General features: G+C 39.1%; 1 protein-coding gene across 1 annotated transcript in view; it reads right to left on the bottom strand.

Annotated features, from left to right (window-relative positions):
- ITGAV (integrin subunit alpha V) overlaps nt 1–17,605 on the bottom strand; it is a 51,223-nt gene extending 33,618 nt beyond the window's left edge. The window contains exons 1-4 of the mRNA XM_062002361.1: nt 17,257–17,605; nt 12,884–13,011; nt 1,103–1,194; nt 496–610 (exon numbers count right to left, since the gene is read on the bottom strand). Of these exons, the coding sequence (XP_061858345.1) occupies nt 496–610; nt 1,103–1,194; nt 12,884–13,011; nt 17,257–17,408 (487 nt within the window). The 5' untranslated portion in view covers nt 17,409–17,605. The remainder of the gene's footprint in view (nt 1–495; nt 611–1,102; nt 1,195–12,883; nt 13,012–17,256) is intronic.
- Between the last annotated feature and the right edge of the window lie 475 nt (nt 17,606–18,080).

Raw genomic sequence — 18,080 nt, 5'->3', positions numbered from 1 at the left:
AACTACTTTCAGCAAATAATAAAAAAAAGAAGGTTATAACCATCTGAATAAACTGGAATACATGGTATAGATGCAAAGCATTTGAAAAATAAGTCTCAAGTTGTTAAACAACTTTTAGAATTAAAAACAAAACAGTGCTACGCATGTATGCATACACAGAAATCAGAATGTACTTGTGAAAAACCTTGACTTCTAAAATGAGCTTTCTCTTAAAAAATTACTTGAATAACAATTCAGCTTCAGAAAATTCTAGAGGTGTTCTCTGAAAATGATACTTGGATCTAAGATTTTCCTCTGGCCTTCAGTAGAGAAAGCAAGATCTGCATCAACTGAAGGAGAATTCAGATATCTGCATCTAGCTTACTTTTTTTTTCCTTCTTATTGCTGTGAGAGTTAAGTATTGAAGGGGGAAATACCTGTAAAATATCCCACTTCAACTGTACACAAAATATGAGAAATTCCAAACAGAAAAGCAATAAAACTCTTAACACGTACTTGACCTGCAGGGTGCATATTCCACAGATCTAGATCCAGAAAGCAGGTAGCAAGTTCCTACAGGCTCTCTCTCTTGTTTTGTTTCAGTTCTCCAGTGGTACAATGGGGCACAGGCCTAAGAAATAACACACAGCAGTGAGGAAAAATTCATCAAAATGTTGAGAATACAACAGAATTCCAAGTGTCTAGAGAATAATAATCAAACAAAATTTTGGCAGATGGGTTATTAGAGGGGATTTATACTATCAAAACTGAGGCAGAAATACCACTAGGTTATACTTTTAGAAACACCTGGTTTATCACAGGACTTTTAGAAATAACATTTTTTAAAGGAAGAATTGTGAAGAGTTCCTCAAGAATTTATAGCACTTGCTAAGTTTCGCAAACTAATTCTACTACTTTCTTCAAAAACAGAGAAAAATGCTATAAAAATGCTATTTGTTTATATAGAGTTATAAAGAGTTAAGAAAAGTCTAGCCAGTAAATGCTGAAAAAGACAAGTCAAGCTGATTAGTGGGATTTTGTTCTGAATTTTACAGATATTTCTACATATTTTTCCACTACAATATCACAGTACTGAAACATTTGAAAGGCATCAGAAACATACCAGAATTTTATCATTTTTGGATCTCACAGAGGCTCCAAACCACTGATGAGATTTAAATTCCAGCGGATCATCAGGAGCAAAATCCCTGTTGCCTACAAAAAAATGAAAAAGAAACATAATTTCACTGAAAACTGTTAGCACAAAAAAACCTCTGAAGTAAACGGTTTTGACAAATACAGGGAAAAGCAGAAAACATAGACATTGGAAGACATAATTACTTCATGGAAATAGGCTTTAAAAAGGGATGTATTATTAATTATTACATCTAGGGTCAAACATAACTAGCTATTTTTACATACGAAGCATTAGCACAATACTGATTTGTTGTTAGGAGTACAAAGCTTATAGCATCTTTGACAGCAACACAGTAAATAACTCATACCTGAGATATTTGACTTTCAAATCAGATTACAGCACTTCCCAATAATTAGTGCCAAAGCCAAGTTAGGACTAATGCTTCTAGAAGAAATATTGCCCTGATAGTTGAAGTCTATACTCTGAATGTCAGTGCAGTGTGTGAAGCATGGTAACTACCATGCTTACCAGTAGGAAAGTGAAAAGGTATTCAGTAATGAAAACATTTGAGAGTTTTCCATACAGAAGAGTAAGGTAAACAGGATAATTTGCACTGGTATCTGTATGTTAACTGTTCGGTGAGGAAGGCTGGTAGAAGCAATTTAATAAGTGTCATTTCTGTAAGTGGGAATATTAAAAGTCTTGAAATCCTTTAACATTTCCTACATATTTTCATTGGAAGAACTACAGAAACCTTGCCAGCCTAATGAGAAAATGGATGTAACGCTATGGAAAGTCACTTAAAGTGCTGGTTTATGGCACTCAAAGCTAAAGTAGTCAATGAGGCCAACAGCCATACATCACTTCCACAGACTGCTGGGGGAAATCCCCAAACCCAACCCAACTATGAGTCACAGACCTGTGAACATTTGAATCAAAACTTCCTTGTTCTCTTACACCTTCTAAAGGATATTTTGTCTTGAGAGACTGTGTTACTTCCATGAGGAATATCCCACAAGAAGGACAGCAAAATTGATTCTAATCTGCAGAGTCAGCCAAACCAAGCAAGTGTCTGGACTACTTGTGCTCCTAGAATAGAGCTATACAGAAATCCCATAGCATTATGGAGAACTGTTGTGGTTTTTCTATTTAAAACGTAATTTACAAAAACCCACTTCCTTCTATCACTCCCTCCTCCACTCTCTTATTGAATAGGTGCTGAAAACACAGAGGATCTGACAATTAGGACAACTGCACCGATACATGTACACTTGAACATTTATACTGTCAGTCTATCCTACAGATAGAATGTAGTTTGGAGACCTGCATGTCCCTTTCTCAGGGTACAGAAAACCAAGAACAGATCAAGATGTTCTCCCAATAGGGAATTGTCTTTACACACTTCTAAAATCCTGTTTATCATCACGTTATCTCTTTCTTGCCTGTAATTAAAGAAAAGCCTTCCAAGGATAGTTTGCAGTTGCACAACTGGATTAGTTTTAGATAAAGCAGGCACCAAAGGGGACGGCAGTTCTCACTTGCTCTTATCCTTATGTTCCAGCTGCCAGTCCCTATCTTGGCATTAATACCTTCTAGTCACATAGTCACAATGTGAACCACCTGAGAATGAACTCAACTAGAATAATACACAACTAGATCAGGGACCAGCCAGCTGACTGCATGGGGAGGGAAGTATTGCTAACCTGCTGGGGAGGAGACAGAAAAATATGGCTGGGAACCATATCCTTTCTGGCAGCATCAGGGACTTAAAATTGGGTTATTCTGCTTGCAACCACACCCAAGGTTACACAGCCTAGAAAGACTGACTTGGCTCCTACCCTCTATTTGTCCAGTTCCTCTCAAACAGAAAGAAATCTCTCAGCTTTACTTGTGAAACAAAGCTTTAAACAATAAAAAACTTTAGAACAGTTACATCATGGGATATGACACACAATACTTACACAACGCTATATATGACTAAAAGGAAAGATATATAGCAGTTTTACAGTGTAAAGCAGAATTCTAGCATGCTAGGTACTGTAAAAGTGTCTAGGATGTGAACTTCAAATCAATAGGCTGCAAGTAGAAGGAACAGCCTTGTTGCAATAGCAGGTAAGCAGCCATTCACTTTATCAGCAAACTGATTTTATCATCTGAATGCACCAGCTGAGACAGCATAAAACAATTTAAAAAACCCAACCAAACAAAAAAAGAGTATTGGTGCTATCTACCCATAGTCTATGCTGATTGCACTAGAAAGGACCCAGTAGCTTAACCAGCACATGCTGACAAAACAGACCCTTCTCTGCGTTTTCTCCGTGCATTCTTGAGCTAGAGGTGTTGCCCTGCCTCACGGGAGAATCAATGTCTAAGCACCTAAAAAAACTTTTTCCCCTCAGTCTTCAGGCAACAAAGTTATTTCTTTCTAGAGTACTGAAAAAGCCCTGGTTCAGCTCTAAAGTGATGATAATAAAATTAAAGAGAGGTTTCTAATATTACAATAGGTAAACACCTAGGCTTTGAGATACAGTCAGAAGTTGGCACATAAAAAAACCAAAATTATCAAAATCAGAAAGCAAAGGAACATGACACTGAATGTATTATGTTTCAAATGTCATGACTTCAGAAGCCAATATCATACCTTCTGAAGGCCTAAATAACAAATTAGGAATTCTTACGTTTAAAAAAAAAAACCTCCACCATGTAGTAAAATGCACTCCATTAGGCAATCTGGCTAAATAAATTTTATTTATTTATAGTATGCTATTATTGCCAAAATATTTTACAAACATTTTACTCAAATTGTCCAGTGACAGCGCAAATGCACATAATACACTCAACCTCTGCTACAAGAGTAAGATGTCTCACATGGCGTTTATCCTGTATTCAATGCTTCTTTAAGTTCTCCAAAACTAGGTGGAGGGTTTTTGGGAGAGAGGGCTGCTGTTCAGTTTGAGATTGGCTGTAACACAGGAAAGTGCATTAAGATACAAAAACTAGATCAAGTAGAACACTGGAAATATGAACTTCTCAGACCAAAAATTGCAAAGATTAAACACAGGCTAAATCTGATGTTAACTCTCCATTGAGGAAGAAAAGTAACCATTATCTGCTCACACTCATTCAAAATTCTCCCCGGGAAAACACTGCAAAAACTAGATCAAGAGCCTTTCCCTCAGGTCCAGAAGAGAAACCAATATTATGAGGAAATCTGGAAAACACGCTGTCATTAAAAATCCCCTTGCTTTAAAGGAGAAGCTATTTGAGTTTCTGTTCCTGACTGAGAAGAACAAGCATAAAGAACACTTAAATATAAACCCTCACTGGAGCAAATCAGAGCTAAACAAGGAGTTTTAGCTACCCTTTAAAGTAGATTTGTTACGGAAGACGCAGGACTGACTGCAGCATTTCTGTGTTTCAAATACAGAGCCTGACTACATTATTATTCCATCATGGTGTAACTTTTCAGTTATAGTTGCATAAAAAAAAGTTCTCCCCATACACTTTAAAAACAATACCTACATTAAACGAAGTGTAATACGGGTAAAATTTAAACAAACAAAGACTTATAAATCCAGACCTATGTTTTGACGTATTCTAGTCAGCCTTACTATGGGTAATGGTTCTTGTAGCTACTGCTGGTTTTCCTGAATTTCTGAATTCTTTTAGTGTCTCAAGGATACCTTAGAAACACCTTCAAACCATTCATTCAAACAAATATTATCTAGGCAATATAAACTATGTCCTGACCATTCAAGAAAACATTCAGATTTTTTACACAATGCCATTTGTCAGACTAAAATGCAGCTGCTACAGGGCCTTCTACTGGATAGGTCATTAATTCCAGGATTATGTCATTTGACCATAGGGTATTATTTCATATCTGTAAAGGCAGCTTACGCCATGTTTTTTTCCTTTGCTACTTCTCCTTATAGTCAACATCACATGACGACTTTACGTCTCTTTAATTAGGGAAAAAGGGCTGACGCACCAAGTCAACAGTGCTTTGTGCTTTTGTCTCACTCATCAAGGCAGGAACAGAATTGCTTTAAAAATCCATGACATTGGTGCATTGGTGCTGCTGGACCAACAGAACACTGTCACTTTACTGCATTACATTGCATTTCAATTGCTAAATGGAAATGTAGATATTACAGAAAAAGGGGGGGAAATAGTCTAAGCTCTCTTCTGAGTATATATAATAAAAAGATCAAAAGTTCTTTCAGTGATGGATTTCTTTTGACTATCTGCTTTGGATAGTTGGAAGCTTCTTTTTCCAAGTAAATGTTATCAGTTACAGAAACAATGGTGTCACTACAAAGTGACCACAGTTGAGTAAGTGGATAAAGTTGTAACTTGCAGACTCCCTGTCTGCATGATAATGAGAAAACTGAACAAAAGTGCCAGACTTAACTGAGATAATTGTGAGTCAAGAAGCAGTGAACCAATGAAGCCTGGTTGAGAAGTTGGAAAATTTACATAGTTACTCATTTCACAGAATTTCCTTAAAAGAGAAAAAACCTCTTTATAATTATGACAACTCAATCTAAATGATGTTGCTCTTTCTAGTTAAGGGAAAATGTTATGCAGCTAGCCAGAAGACAGACAAACTTATAAAGTATACAAGAGTGCTGTTTTGATAATAAGAGAACGTTGTGTGGTATGAGTCTAGCTATCTTTCATCCAAAATCTAAGCAATTTCAGCCTTAGCTAATGAGGCAAGAGCAAGAGAGTACAAGCTTATCTTTACTTGAAACTCCCCACACTGTCACACAGCTGATGGTTTAGCAACCTTGATTTCACCACAGTATTTTGTTAATGACTCAGGGAGATGTGAATACAAAGCTTCCCACTACTTCCCTTCCCTCTCCTGAAGTGCAAATCCAGCATCTGTTCCTGAAACATGCAGGACAGAAGTATCTTTTCCCTTTGCCTAATATAAGAGAAACACTTTTTTTTTTCCAACTAGTCATATAGTCGAGATTCAGCTACACACACACACAGAGCCAACAGTACTCACACAGGAGTCTACCTAATCACAAAAACATGAGCATTTTTCCACTGTCAGCTATAACAACACGTGAAAGAGGTTTTATACATTCTGTCGCTCTGTGCTGTTTTCAGACCAGTACCCAGAGTACACAGGCTTCAATTATACCAGCACTCACCATAAGGGAAACAACCAAACTTCAATGGGATGGAGGTAGTGACAGATTTGCCCAGATAAAAATCTGGTTTACGACAAATGAATGAATGGTCTTCACAAGATGTATTGCTTTATTGAGATTCAAATCCCCATACAGATTGCACTCTAACACCAATAAAGCAATCAGATAAAATCAGTTATTCGAGCATGTCATTTTCACAAAATATCAACCTATCCCACACCTTATCCGCCTCCTTATTCCATAAATGTAAAGGATCGACTTATGAACAACTAACTCGTTTGCATAAATGATCAAAATCTCCAAAAGGCAAGTAAGTGCTCATGATATCTGCTCCAGCCTGAACTGCCCAACATCAGCTGATCTTATGCTGTGCAATGCTACAGTACAAAGCCGTGCAAGACAGTAAAAATACCCACTTCAAACTAAACAGGTCACAGATAGATACAGCCATTCTAGACTGGTGGCTTAGGCTTCCAAACAAAGACTCCTATTGTCTAGAATCACCCACTTAGATAGAAAAAAACTTCAGCAACCAAACATGGAAATCTAAGGAGGAATCATGAGAGGGTTTTTTGTAAGTATTTTCCTTTCCAAAAGTTTCTCTCTCCTCTTTTAGCACAGATCAAAATAACTAGTCTTAAAAGTATTTCATCCAAAAATAATTAAAATCAAATAATTTCTCTAAAATTACTCTTTTGTGTAAAAACACGTGGGAGCGGGGAAAAAAGGGACAGTACAACTGTCAAAGTGATAAAACCTTACGCAGCCAGAGGCTACCCTGAGTTCTTCTCCCAAAGAAATGAAAGCACAAGACAGAGCTGAAGACATTTGAGATGCTCTCAATTTATTCAACAGCTTCTGTAAGTTTCCCCAGTCTTGAATTCTGATATAGAGAATTAAAACCGTAGGGAAAGCTTTAGCAAGAGAAGAAATGACAATTTAGCAGTGACATCACTCTATTTTACTACGTATCTCAGAAGAGTAAAATAATCCATTGTGTGAGCAAGCAGATCATTCCATGCTAAAACCAGAATCTGCTCAAGAAAGCTGCAATTAATTAGCATAGAAGTTTGAAGTTGGTTTGTGAGTATATTTTCCATTGTAATGGTCTGTAGAGCTGTCTGCATTTCATCAGATTATCACAAATGCAGAAGCTCTTGAAGCAGGCTCGGTACTGCACTTTCTGATGCTGACATCAAGAGCTGCCTTTTCAAGCGTTCTGTACTGTAGCAGGTACATTTCTCAATCAATATTTCCATGAAAAAACTGGCAGGTTTTTCCAAGAGAAACTTTATCATCACAAAACTGTTCCATTACATTTTTTCTGAAAAGCCATGGGAGCATTAAGAAATGTTATTTCTACTATGCCACTTCCCAATGTTCTTGACTGATGAAGAACTAGGACTCTAGACATGAAAAGTAAAATAATATGAGTAACTATGAATAATATTGTTTCATTTTGGAAAGCAACACATAAGAAACTCATTTGGTTTACATTAGTTTGCCACATATTGCTCACATGTGTACGTACAGTCAGACTAACTCCAACTGGTTACGTGGGTCTCCAAAGAATTTTTTGTTTATTTGTCAGAACGAAAATTCAGAGTGATTCTGCTCTCTAAAATTCCATGGTCAAATAACGGAGGTATTTATCTAGATGTCAGACAATTAGCTATGTGTATCCACTCTACTATTCATTGTATGCTAAACTGCTGTTAAATACATAAATTAAAACATAAAGATGACTTGCTGATTTATTGAAAGACACATTTGACTACCTCTTTGCTCACTGGTTTTTTTGTTTTCTGGCTCAAAGAGTTTTTCATCCTCCTCTTGAACAGAAAAAAAAAATGTTTAGTTTTATACACAAAAAATGGATGACACAAAATAAACACGTCTCACAGTTAAACCTTTAACTTTTCAAGAATGCTTTCCCTGAGAAAGATGATGGAAATACTTTCAGTGATATCTGGTGCTATTTATGCCAGTTTTGCTGTGCTAGTCCATCAAAGCTGCAGAAAAGGGGAGTGTGACCCTATGTGTCTTTAAAACAAATGGTTTTGGATCGCTGTCTCAAAACTAATCAGAAACAGGTAACGGACTGCTGTATTAAGTGCATTCTTTTTATAGTTTATCCACAAGAAACACGTTTTTTCCTGGACAAAGCTGATAAGCAGATGGCAGGTGAAGTCAACTGCTCAGTAGATATTGCTGAGCTTTCTAAGAGAGAAACCACTTCTCCCATCAGTCATGTAGAAAAATTAGTACCATGGCTCAGCAAACAGTAAGAGCTGTTTTTCCACCATTTACTTTCCCAAACTCTTTCTTCTTTATAAGATTCAGAACCTCCCCTGTTGCTATGGATTAAAGCAAAAAATTAACTAAATTTTCAGTCACAAAATTATCTGGTGTGGAAACGGGATAAGAATGAAGATAAGTATTTACTCACTTGACCTGTAACTTGTGGGTTTTAGTAAACGGAATGTAAAATGTAAAACATCTTTTAAAAGAAAGCATCTACTGGTATTTTTCATATTCTTCAAATTTGTCATAAGCATACTATCTTGAGAAGGTAATTTTTCTCCCAGTGTATGCCTCGAAGAAATAAGAGTCTCCTACACACTCTGAAAAAAACGAAAGTTAACTGACATAGAGGGGAAAAAAACCCAAGTATTTTACATAACAATACAAATGAAATTGCAGTAATGCCATGACAGCTGTAGTAGGAAGCTGCTGTACAAAACAACACAAATGCCAGAAACTTCAGTTTTGTGACAGTGGCATATTTAGCATCTGCATTAACAAGGTAAACAGAAGTAAGGCAAAAGAAAGTTCAGCACTTACACAGCACTTCTCCATCAGATCTATTTCTATTTTAGATTTGCAGGATAAAAGAGTAACAGATAAAAAGCACTGCTTTGTATTTCTGTTTTGCAAAAGCATCAGCAAATGCATGCCTGTGAGGAAGCTTGATCTGATGTTCCTTTTGAACTTCTACCTTTATGTGCTTCTAAGAGCAAAAAGCAGCCTGAAACACATGTCTAATGAAACCTGAAAGCCTTTAAAAATATACTCAAACTTTCTGGCCATGTACACACAAGCACATGCAGCACAGATATATGCATCATTGAATTTGAGGGCATTTTGTACCATACACTTGTTATGCAATTTTCACATAGTCATAACTATGTTAAATCAAAGCCAACTGATGTCAATGCTCAAATGCTCTGGAACCCCACAGTGAAGCATCTTTACATTTGGAAAGTGTTAATGTGCAATATAAACATTTCCAAAGCCACCATGTATACTAAAACAGCAAAAGAAATTAGTATAACATGCACCGCAACACATGTACATAGATGTATATATAGAATACTCTCTAGAGTGTTTTTACACAAGTGTAACTATTGTGCTGGGAGATCTAGGAAAAGGGGAAATCCCTCTTCCCCTTCACAAATATACTGCTGTTTTACATCAGAAAATACACTGTGTAGGACCAGTGAAAACATTTTTTTCTGTCCAGCAGCTTAAAAATTGTCATATACAGTTTATGAGGATTTTTTAATGTTATACAGAGTGGTGAGAAGGGTGTGAAAGAAAAGTAAATACATGTATTTCCAGCATGTGAGCTGAGTTCCATGAATGGACTCCTAGCCAGCTCTCCTCCTGAAAGAGCTGAGTTGTCACGCACAGGAAGGAAGAAACTAAGTAGTAAATTTGATACTACCAGGAACTATCAGCTTAATTACTTATCATTTTCCTCCAGAGGAGCTGAGGTGAGGGTAAATTCAAGTAACAAGCAATGCTGGCATAAGGTAAGAGCTTGAACTCCTCCAATGATTAACATAAAGCAGCTAGTACCTTCTCTCTTGGGCTACATAATAGCTGTTGCATGTCTTATGTATATGACTACGCCCCTGTGCCAATAAAATATTTAAGCCAAAGGCAAGTTAGAAAATAAAACCCAACTCTGTGCAGTCACTGCTGTGCAGCTGAGCTGCCTGTATATAGAAAAATTAAGAGATAAAAATAACATTGCTTGTTGGGCCTCTGTAAAACTCTACTCTCATATTTATTTGTGATACAACCATGAGACAAGCAGACCAACACAACCTCACAGTCAGAACAAGACTTGTTATTTCTTCCATTCCATTTCTATGTTCAGTTCACAGCACAGAAAAACAGCCTTCTCCCTGCTCTCACTGTGTGTAAGACTCAGTGGCTTGTCCTAGTTTCGCATCTATCAGCTGTGCTATCTGGCACAAGGAAACACGATAAAGAATAGGGGCAAGTCTTCTAGTAATTATAATTTTGCAGCTCCACATATGGAGTTTGGCGTTGACAGATAAACAGAGAAAAGCCACACATGTGAATGTTCTCATCAGATGTCTCACTAGCTGTAAACAATCAGAACAGAACTCCAAACAAACATTTAATTCATTGTGCAGAACCTCTGCTGCTTCTCCCATTAACAAAATAGCTAAATCATCTTGGAGGGAAAAAAAAAAAAAATAGTCTGCCTTTTACTATAGTGTTAAGCAATACTTCTGGAATTACAAATCATACTGCACAAGTGCTGAAGTAACAATGGATGAACCTGAATTCTTGCAGAGGATTCATTTAGTCAGCTGCAAAAAGCACCTCTACCTTAGCACCTAAAGTGGATGGTCAAATCTTACACTTCCTGTGAAGTGAATCACCCTGGTAATCTTATGAGACAGGGGCAGGTCAGAGTGGGGGTTTTACACTCTGCTGGCAGTAAGACATTGTCATCGTAACATAGGGAATTAACTATTGTATTATGCACACAGAAAAAAACATTTTCTTTTGTCTCAGTGCCTTTATTATTTTATTATGCTGAAATACAATGCGCCTTTTCATCCAGAGAATAATTGACAAATGCATTATTTCCCAATTTGTTGCCCCAAAGCTGGAATGGGTTAAAATAGGCCTGAAGAAATCCTCTTAAGCCAGTATGACCTACTACTTTAATTGTTAAATTTCAACATGCCAATTACTTAAAAGCCAGCTATAAGCAACACACTTTGCTCAGTAGCATGCACCTTTATCACAGACACACAGCAAAGCAGCTTGGCCTCTGCATCTATTTACTCTGCCTGGCCTGTGGCAAGGCCTATTGCAGATGTTCACAGTATAAACAGATAAATACACTGCAATTCCCATTGGAAGGTGCATCCAGAACCTACCTAGGTGGTTCATCTTTTCCTAGCAGAGATGATTGGTTATTACATTAGTGGTGATTATCCATTAGGGACACAGAGATTCTTTCTTTAAAAAAAACAACCAAACAAAACCCACTTTTGTATTCTAGTAAATAATAAGCCCAAAGTAGAAAAAAAAAATTAAAACAATTTCTGTTGTCTTGCACTGTGGCATACAAAATGTCATATTTCTCAACTTAACTAGAGATCTGAAGTAATCTGGCAGAAATAGTCGCAGACTGAAGAGACTGGTAATAACGTTGGCGTTTGTGTGTACCATTATGTGCTACTTCTTTTTTTTTTGCAAGTGAGCTTGTAATATAACAGTTTTCAGAAAAATAAATGGAGATGGTAGAAATCTGGTATAACTTGTACAATTTGACAACGGAACAGAAAGAAAAGCTTCTCCACTGTATTTTCCATGATTTACAAAGGCTGCCATAAATCTAATAGCCTTCAGACTGTCTAGTCAACATCCCAGAAAAGTCAAGAATGAATTACAACCAACTAGATCTTAAAAGCACAAGTGTTTCCTCTTCCCTGCCACATGGGTCTTGCTAATCCACTCCTGTGACATGGAAAGGTTTTTCCACTGGCCTGAGACATGCTGCGGAAAACAGGATTCAACTCTGAATGGCTTGACGAGAAAAGCTCATGCAGTGCTTTCTCATATGACCTGCCAAAGCTTGTGGAAATCACTGTGTGTACGAGAGCATGAAGACTGAGTAAAACATTTAATGTCAGCATTGTTGCTGCTCAGTTCTAGTATACTTCAAAATGCTAAGCAATGCCTCTGACCTGAGGCACCCTGAGTGATGCCATCAAAAATGTAACAAATACTATGGAACTGCATCCAAGGAAAAAAAAAAAAAGGACATTTTTTTTCCAGAGTTTTAAGTTTATATTCCCCGTTTCAAATTAAACTTCTGAGTATTTCGTCTTGTAACACCTTCACTGATATTAAAAAGTATCTTCCCTCACATGCCATTTTCTTAATAGGCAATAAACCCCTGGGGTTTATAAGGAATTAAATTGCTAAAATTTAGGATTGCTGGAAAGTATGGAGAAGTATAAATGGGTTAAACCAAAACAAAAATAATATATGCTCACTTGGGCTTTCAGCACATACCAAGGACAATCAAATTCTAAGAGATGAGAGGAAGGAAGGGAAGAAAGGGAAGGAGGGAGAGGGAGAAGAGGGAGGAGAGGGGGGGAAGAGACAAACAACAAATTAAAAAAAGCAAATCTTGAGTAGTTGCCAGTCCAAAGACAGCTGCATCAACCATCAAGAAACTCCATATGAATCTGAACCCCTTCTGCTCTCTCACATAGGTTTAGAGACACCCCATCTCCCATCACAGTAAAGCACAGGTTACCTGTGGAATCAAATATAATTGGCTGACAGTTTCTGTTTGAATTCCAGTTACATTTGAGCACCTGGCCTCCTTCTACAATGTTGTGCTGGGTAGTGTTTGCTTTTGGAGCTCCCACCAGAAGAAATGTCCTGCAGTAAAAAGAAGAAATAAAACAAAGGTTTTGGCACTCTAAGGTACAGGTGTTGTTACTTTATGACATCTGAGGCGTTCATAAGCAAAAGCCTTGTCCATTCAAACCTAAATCTGACTAGAGCTACAGTGAGTTTCAGAGATATTCACATGAGGTTTTAGAACTTGGGTCTCTCTTTTCTCTATGCCAAGGTAGGCAAAAAAACCCACTCAAACAAAAACCCCCAAAATAACCAAAACATTTACCAAAAATAAGAGATAACAGAAAATTAAAGTATTCTAACCTACTTAAAGTGATATTTTAAGTGAGATAAACGCCTTCTTTATTCTTCTACGTACCTATTCATAGGAATAGTAAATTGTGTACTTCCATAATTTAAGAAAGTCATCAGCTGTCATAATTTCTGGTTAACTTTGAGTAAGAGTACTAAGAGTAATTCAAGGAAGTCAGTCAGAAATAGAAATACTATATAAGCAAAACAGTAGTGTGTCTGAGCTCAGAAGGTCCTAAGTGATGAGTCAGCTTAGTATTAGCAAATGCGCTTTTAAAAAGAATCTCCAGATACCCAAATTACTGTCAGTCACAAGTTTGTACATAAAAAGACAGACAAAACAATGTTTGTGGCATCTTTCAACAAGGTTATTAACATCTTCCAGGAACTTTGACATCTCTGAGTCACAACAGGACTTTCCTGAGGACATCAATTTGAGGCACAGAGGTACAGAAGATAAACTAAATAGTTCCTTTCATCAGGATCTTCTCTGCTTTTTTCTTTAGACTGCTTAAGAGAGAACATGGCTTGCAAGAGCAAGTCTTATCACCCCATATCAGGCCTTATGGTTATTTAGTTTTGAAATGGGTTAACTGAACAAGCTGCAAGACTGGTTGGAGTCTACATGTAGGCAGATCCAGACTTATCAAACATGCTCTGGTTTTCAGAGTCTTCTTCCAGACTTGGCATTAATACAGAGCTATGTTTATATTTCTTAACACATTAAAAAGGAGGTATAGCCACGTAGCAACCTCATCAAAGCTCAATTCATATGAAGATCAATGTAAGCTGCTAGTTTTAACTCATGTGAATTTTCAGAACAATTTCCTGGTGTGGGCCCTGATAGAAAATGTAGGCTAGCTATTAATCTGTTTGTTTTCCTTAGTTGCCATTCACAGAGTCTCTAGATTCCAAAAACAAGAGTTTTAAATGCTTTAGTCAACATAAAAATGTTCTCTCTGGGGCATAACAGAAGTACTTAAAAATAAACATCATAACGCTAAGTAAAGAAACACATTTATTGTTATAATTACAATCTATTAATCAAGTGGTAGTTTGCCTACCACTGTACTCTTGTACCACTAGCTTTTAAGAAGCCTCACAAATTAAATACTTATTTAAAAAAAAACATTCCTGTTCTAATCATATCTTTCAAATCTTTCTTAAGACAGACTTTGTGGTGAAGTTTATTAACAAGATTATCAATAATGGAATCATTACGGGACTCCATGAAGGTTTAGTCACCTCTTTTCCCAAAGGAAAATTAAAAAAAAGCATTTTTATCATTATCGACCAAACTCGCAGATTTTGTCATAGGTCTTATTATCTTAACACAAATAACTTTCTAGTCTCTATACTTTGGGAAAAGAGGAACAGGCAAACAATCTGGCAGGGGTGTTGAACTACATCTTTTGAGGTCCCTTCCAATCCTTAAGATTCTGTGATTTCCATGGGAATATATCACTGTGGTTTGATACTGCCTGTCTCCTACATAACGCAATCATTTGCCCCAACACAATGCCATGGATAAGACAAGAGTGTACTGGCATCCTCAGCACTTCAGCTTTAGTAGGTGTACTTACAGTAATCAGCACTTGTCAGTATTTTGCCATGGGCCAATAAAGAAAAACTGGTATTTCCACGTACTTGTATGCTAGAAGACAGACTATTAAATTCAGCTCTTCTAAACCATAGAATGTATGAGAAATCTTTTTCAGTGTTATCAAGTCACATTCAGTCAGTTAGTATTTCTCATGCCTGTCAGGCACCACCACATAGCACCCTGACACAATGATGCGTGGAATAGGTCTTTCATACCCCACTTCTAAAAATGCTTTATTTTGGTATCCAGCAAGTCAAAACAGACTGTGAAACAGCAGCTTGAGCATTCAAGAACTAATAACATTCCTCTGTTATCAGGCTAGTCAATATGAGTAACTTTAGTTCAATTAAATTTACTTATCTCCAAGTAATCATGTAAAGAACAGGTGATAAAAAAATAACCAAACCACTAAAACAACACCACCAGTCTACGAACCAAGTGACACATGACACTCAATACAAACAATATAACAAGGCTCAGTTTACTAAAAACCTTTTGCTAATGATACTGAAAAACAGTTCACTGTTTTCTGCCTAACACTGAACTGGAGACATTGCTGCGCCGGCTGTTCATCACTACCTTTCTTCCCCTTCCAACACCCTGAGGGAACGTGCGGACACTCTAGTCTGTGGTGTATGTATCTGTTGATCCTTGAATAATGGGCCTATGTCTGGAGGGCACTGCAGTCAAGTTTTTTTTACTATTTCAAGAAGCAAAATATCAGTATCCACAGAATTTCACAACATTAGTGCATATTAAATTTAAGATAACATGCAGTACTAAGGATTAGCTTAGCAGGTACAGACTAACTTCTAGTGACATCAAACAACTGAGGAGAAAATTCCCTTAAAAAAATGGAGTCCTTCACACGTCCGAAAACCACTAGCATTCAAAGAGGATTTAAAATAAAAAACCCACAACATTATTTTCTTTTACAGACATGCACTTTGAGGTTAATAGTTATTTTAAAAATAATGGAAAGGTTCCAAATAGTGATTTCATTGAGAGCTGTCTCAAGTAATTCCTTATCAGAAAGTGGGGATGAAAGTTTACTACACACATTTACCAGCCTCCTGACAACTTCTCAGCCATATATACTAACTTAAAAATAAAGGGAAGGACACAAATAGAACTGTTTTTTTCTTTTAGTACTAAGAATTACAGGATTACGATAGCACAGAAAGATGTTGCAACGCATACAAGTTAAAACAAGATGACTTCTAGTATCTGCAGGCAATCAAGAAATTCAAAAAAGGCTAGCTGATGTGCTGCAAGAACACTTGCTCAATAGCTACAGAATTTTTTATAAACTTTTATGAGCTTGAAAGAGAGGGAAAATCAAGATGGAAGCCAGCAGCTTTTCTAGCTTTACAGCCCTTTCTTAAGGTGGAAAAGAAGGAAGGGAAAAAAAAAAAGGCAGCAAAAGCTGGATCTGAACACAGCCTTCCCTTGAGAAATAGAAACAAATTTATTATGGTAGCAACACAACTTTGAAGTTGGTGGCAAGACTATTCAAAATCCGAAGCACAGCAGCTACTGCCCATTGCCTAATTTTTGTTTAACATGAAATGAGAATATATGTTAGAAGCAGACGTGGAGGGCATGGACACAGAACTTTCTCTTCCTCTGACTCCTTAGCAGTTGTGACCAGCACAGGTGCAGCACCGTTCAAACATGCACTTCTGAGAAGGGCAGTCGCAGAACACAAGAACTTCTGAAATCCCGGGAGATCAAACCTCCGGTGCGAGATGCAAAACACCATACCTTCATCTTTATATTTATGACCGCCATTATTTGCATAAATTGGACACTGATAAAGCTATTCAGAAAATCCAGCAGCGTAAAGTTTGTGCCCTGTTAGCACGAAATCAAGTCAGACTTTGCTGGCTCTCGGAAGCCAGAACCGTCCCAGAACGGCGAGAAGATGCAGCCAAGCCAATGTGCCTGTTAGGGCTCTGCCGCTTCGCCCCCCCCCCCCCCCAATGTCCTGCCCACCGGAGACGTTCCCGCAGCGGAACCAGCCCGGTTCCATCACGGCATTCCCGTCCCTCCATTCATCGCTTCTCTTCCGAGAGCCGCCTTGGCCTCTGCTCCCCCTGCCCGCGCTAAGAACTAGCGAGAGCAGCTCGGCTGCTCATAAGGGGAGGGCTTTCCCTGGTCTCCACATCGCGCTCCTCATCTTCATCTCCCTCCTCACTCTCACCCTTCTCCTTCGGGACGGCTGGGCTCTCGCACCTCGCCAGGACGTTGCCAGCCTCGGCTACACACAGCCCCGCCGTGCCCTCCCTACAAGCGGAGCGGGGCAGAGCAAAGCCAGTAGCAAGCCTGACGGGGCGGCCACCCGCGGCGGGATGGGGCAGGATACTTACGAGGATGGATCGGGAGCGAAGAAGTCTACCGCGAAGCCGAAGTAGCTGCCCTCGGGGCCCGAGTAGACGGCCGGCTGCTCCACGTCCAGGTTGAAGGTGCTGCCTGGGGCCAGCGCGGCGGCCAGCAGCGCTAGCAGCCACAACCAAGCCATGGCCGGCCCCACGCAGCTTGGCGCTGAGGGCGCCCGGCCCGGCGAGAACGTCGGGGGGGCGGAGGGGCCGCGCGCTTCCCGCGGCGGCGGCGACGGGCGGCAGCGGAATCACTTCCTCCCACCCGGCGCCCAGTTCCCTTCTCTCCTCGGGACAGAGGCGGCAGGAAGGAGCAGCGGCATCATGTGGTGCCGGAGGCGGGCTCTGCTCCGCACCGGCCGCCGCCGCCGCGCCGCGCCGCTCCCCTCCCGCCGCTCCCTTCCGCCGGCAGGCCCGCCCCGGCCCACGCAAGCGCTGCCTGGCCTGGGGGTAGCGGGGCTGGAGCGGCGGGGTGGCGAATGGTTCAGTGGTGGGAAAAAGCACTTGCCCTCTCATTTCCCGCAACCGAGTCTTTAAACAGAGGCTACTGGACCCGAAGGCTTGAAGAGGACAAGTGCCCAAAAAAAGGAATGGGGCACATCCGTGCTTAGGATTTCGGGGCAAGACTTACTTAGTTAAAGCTTTTCTTTCCACATCTCAGAATCTGTTTCAGGAAAGCTGTTGACACAAAACAGGAGTGAAATAAGCACGCATGTGAACCGGTGCTTTGGCAAGGGGGTGGGGCGAGATGATCCCTAAAGGTCCCTTCCAACCCCAACTATTTTATGATTGTATGATTAAAAAAACCTCAACAA

The sequence above is a fragment of the Colius striatus genome, chromosome 9 (genome assembly GCF_028858725.1).
Source record: "Colius striatus isolate bColStr4 chromosome 9, bColStr4.1.hap1, whole genome shotgun sequence".
Taxonomy (NCBI): Eukaryota; Metazoa; Chordata; class Aves; order Coliiformes; family Coliidae; genus Colius; species Colius striatus.
The sequence above is the reverse complement of the archived record's forward strand: the minus strand, read 5'-3'. Positions and strand labels throughout refer to the sequence as shown.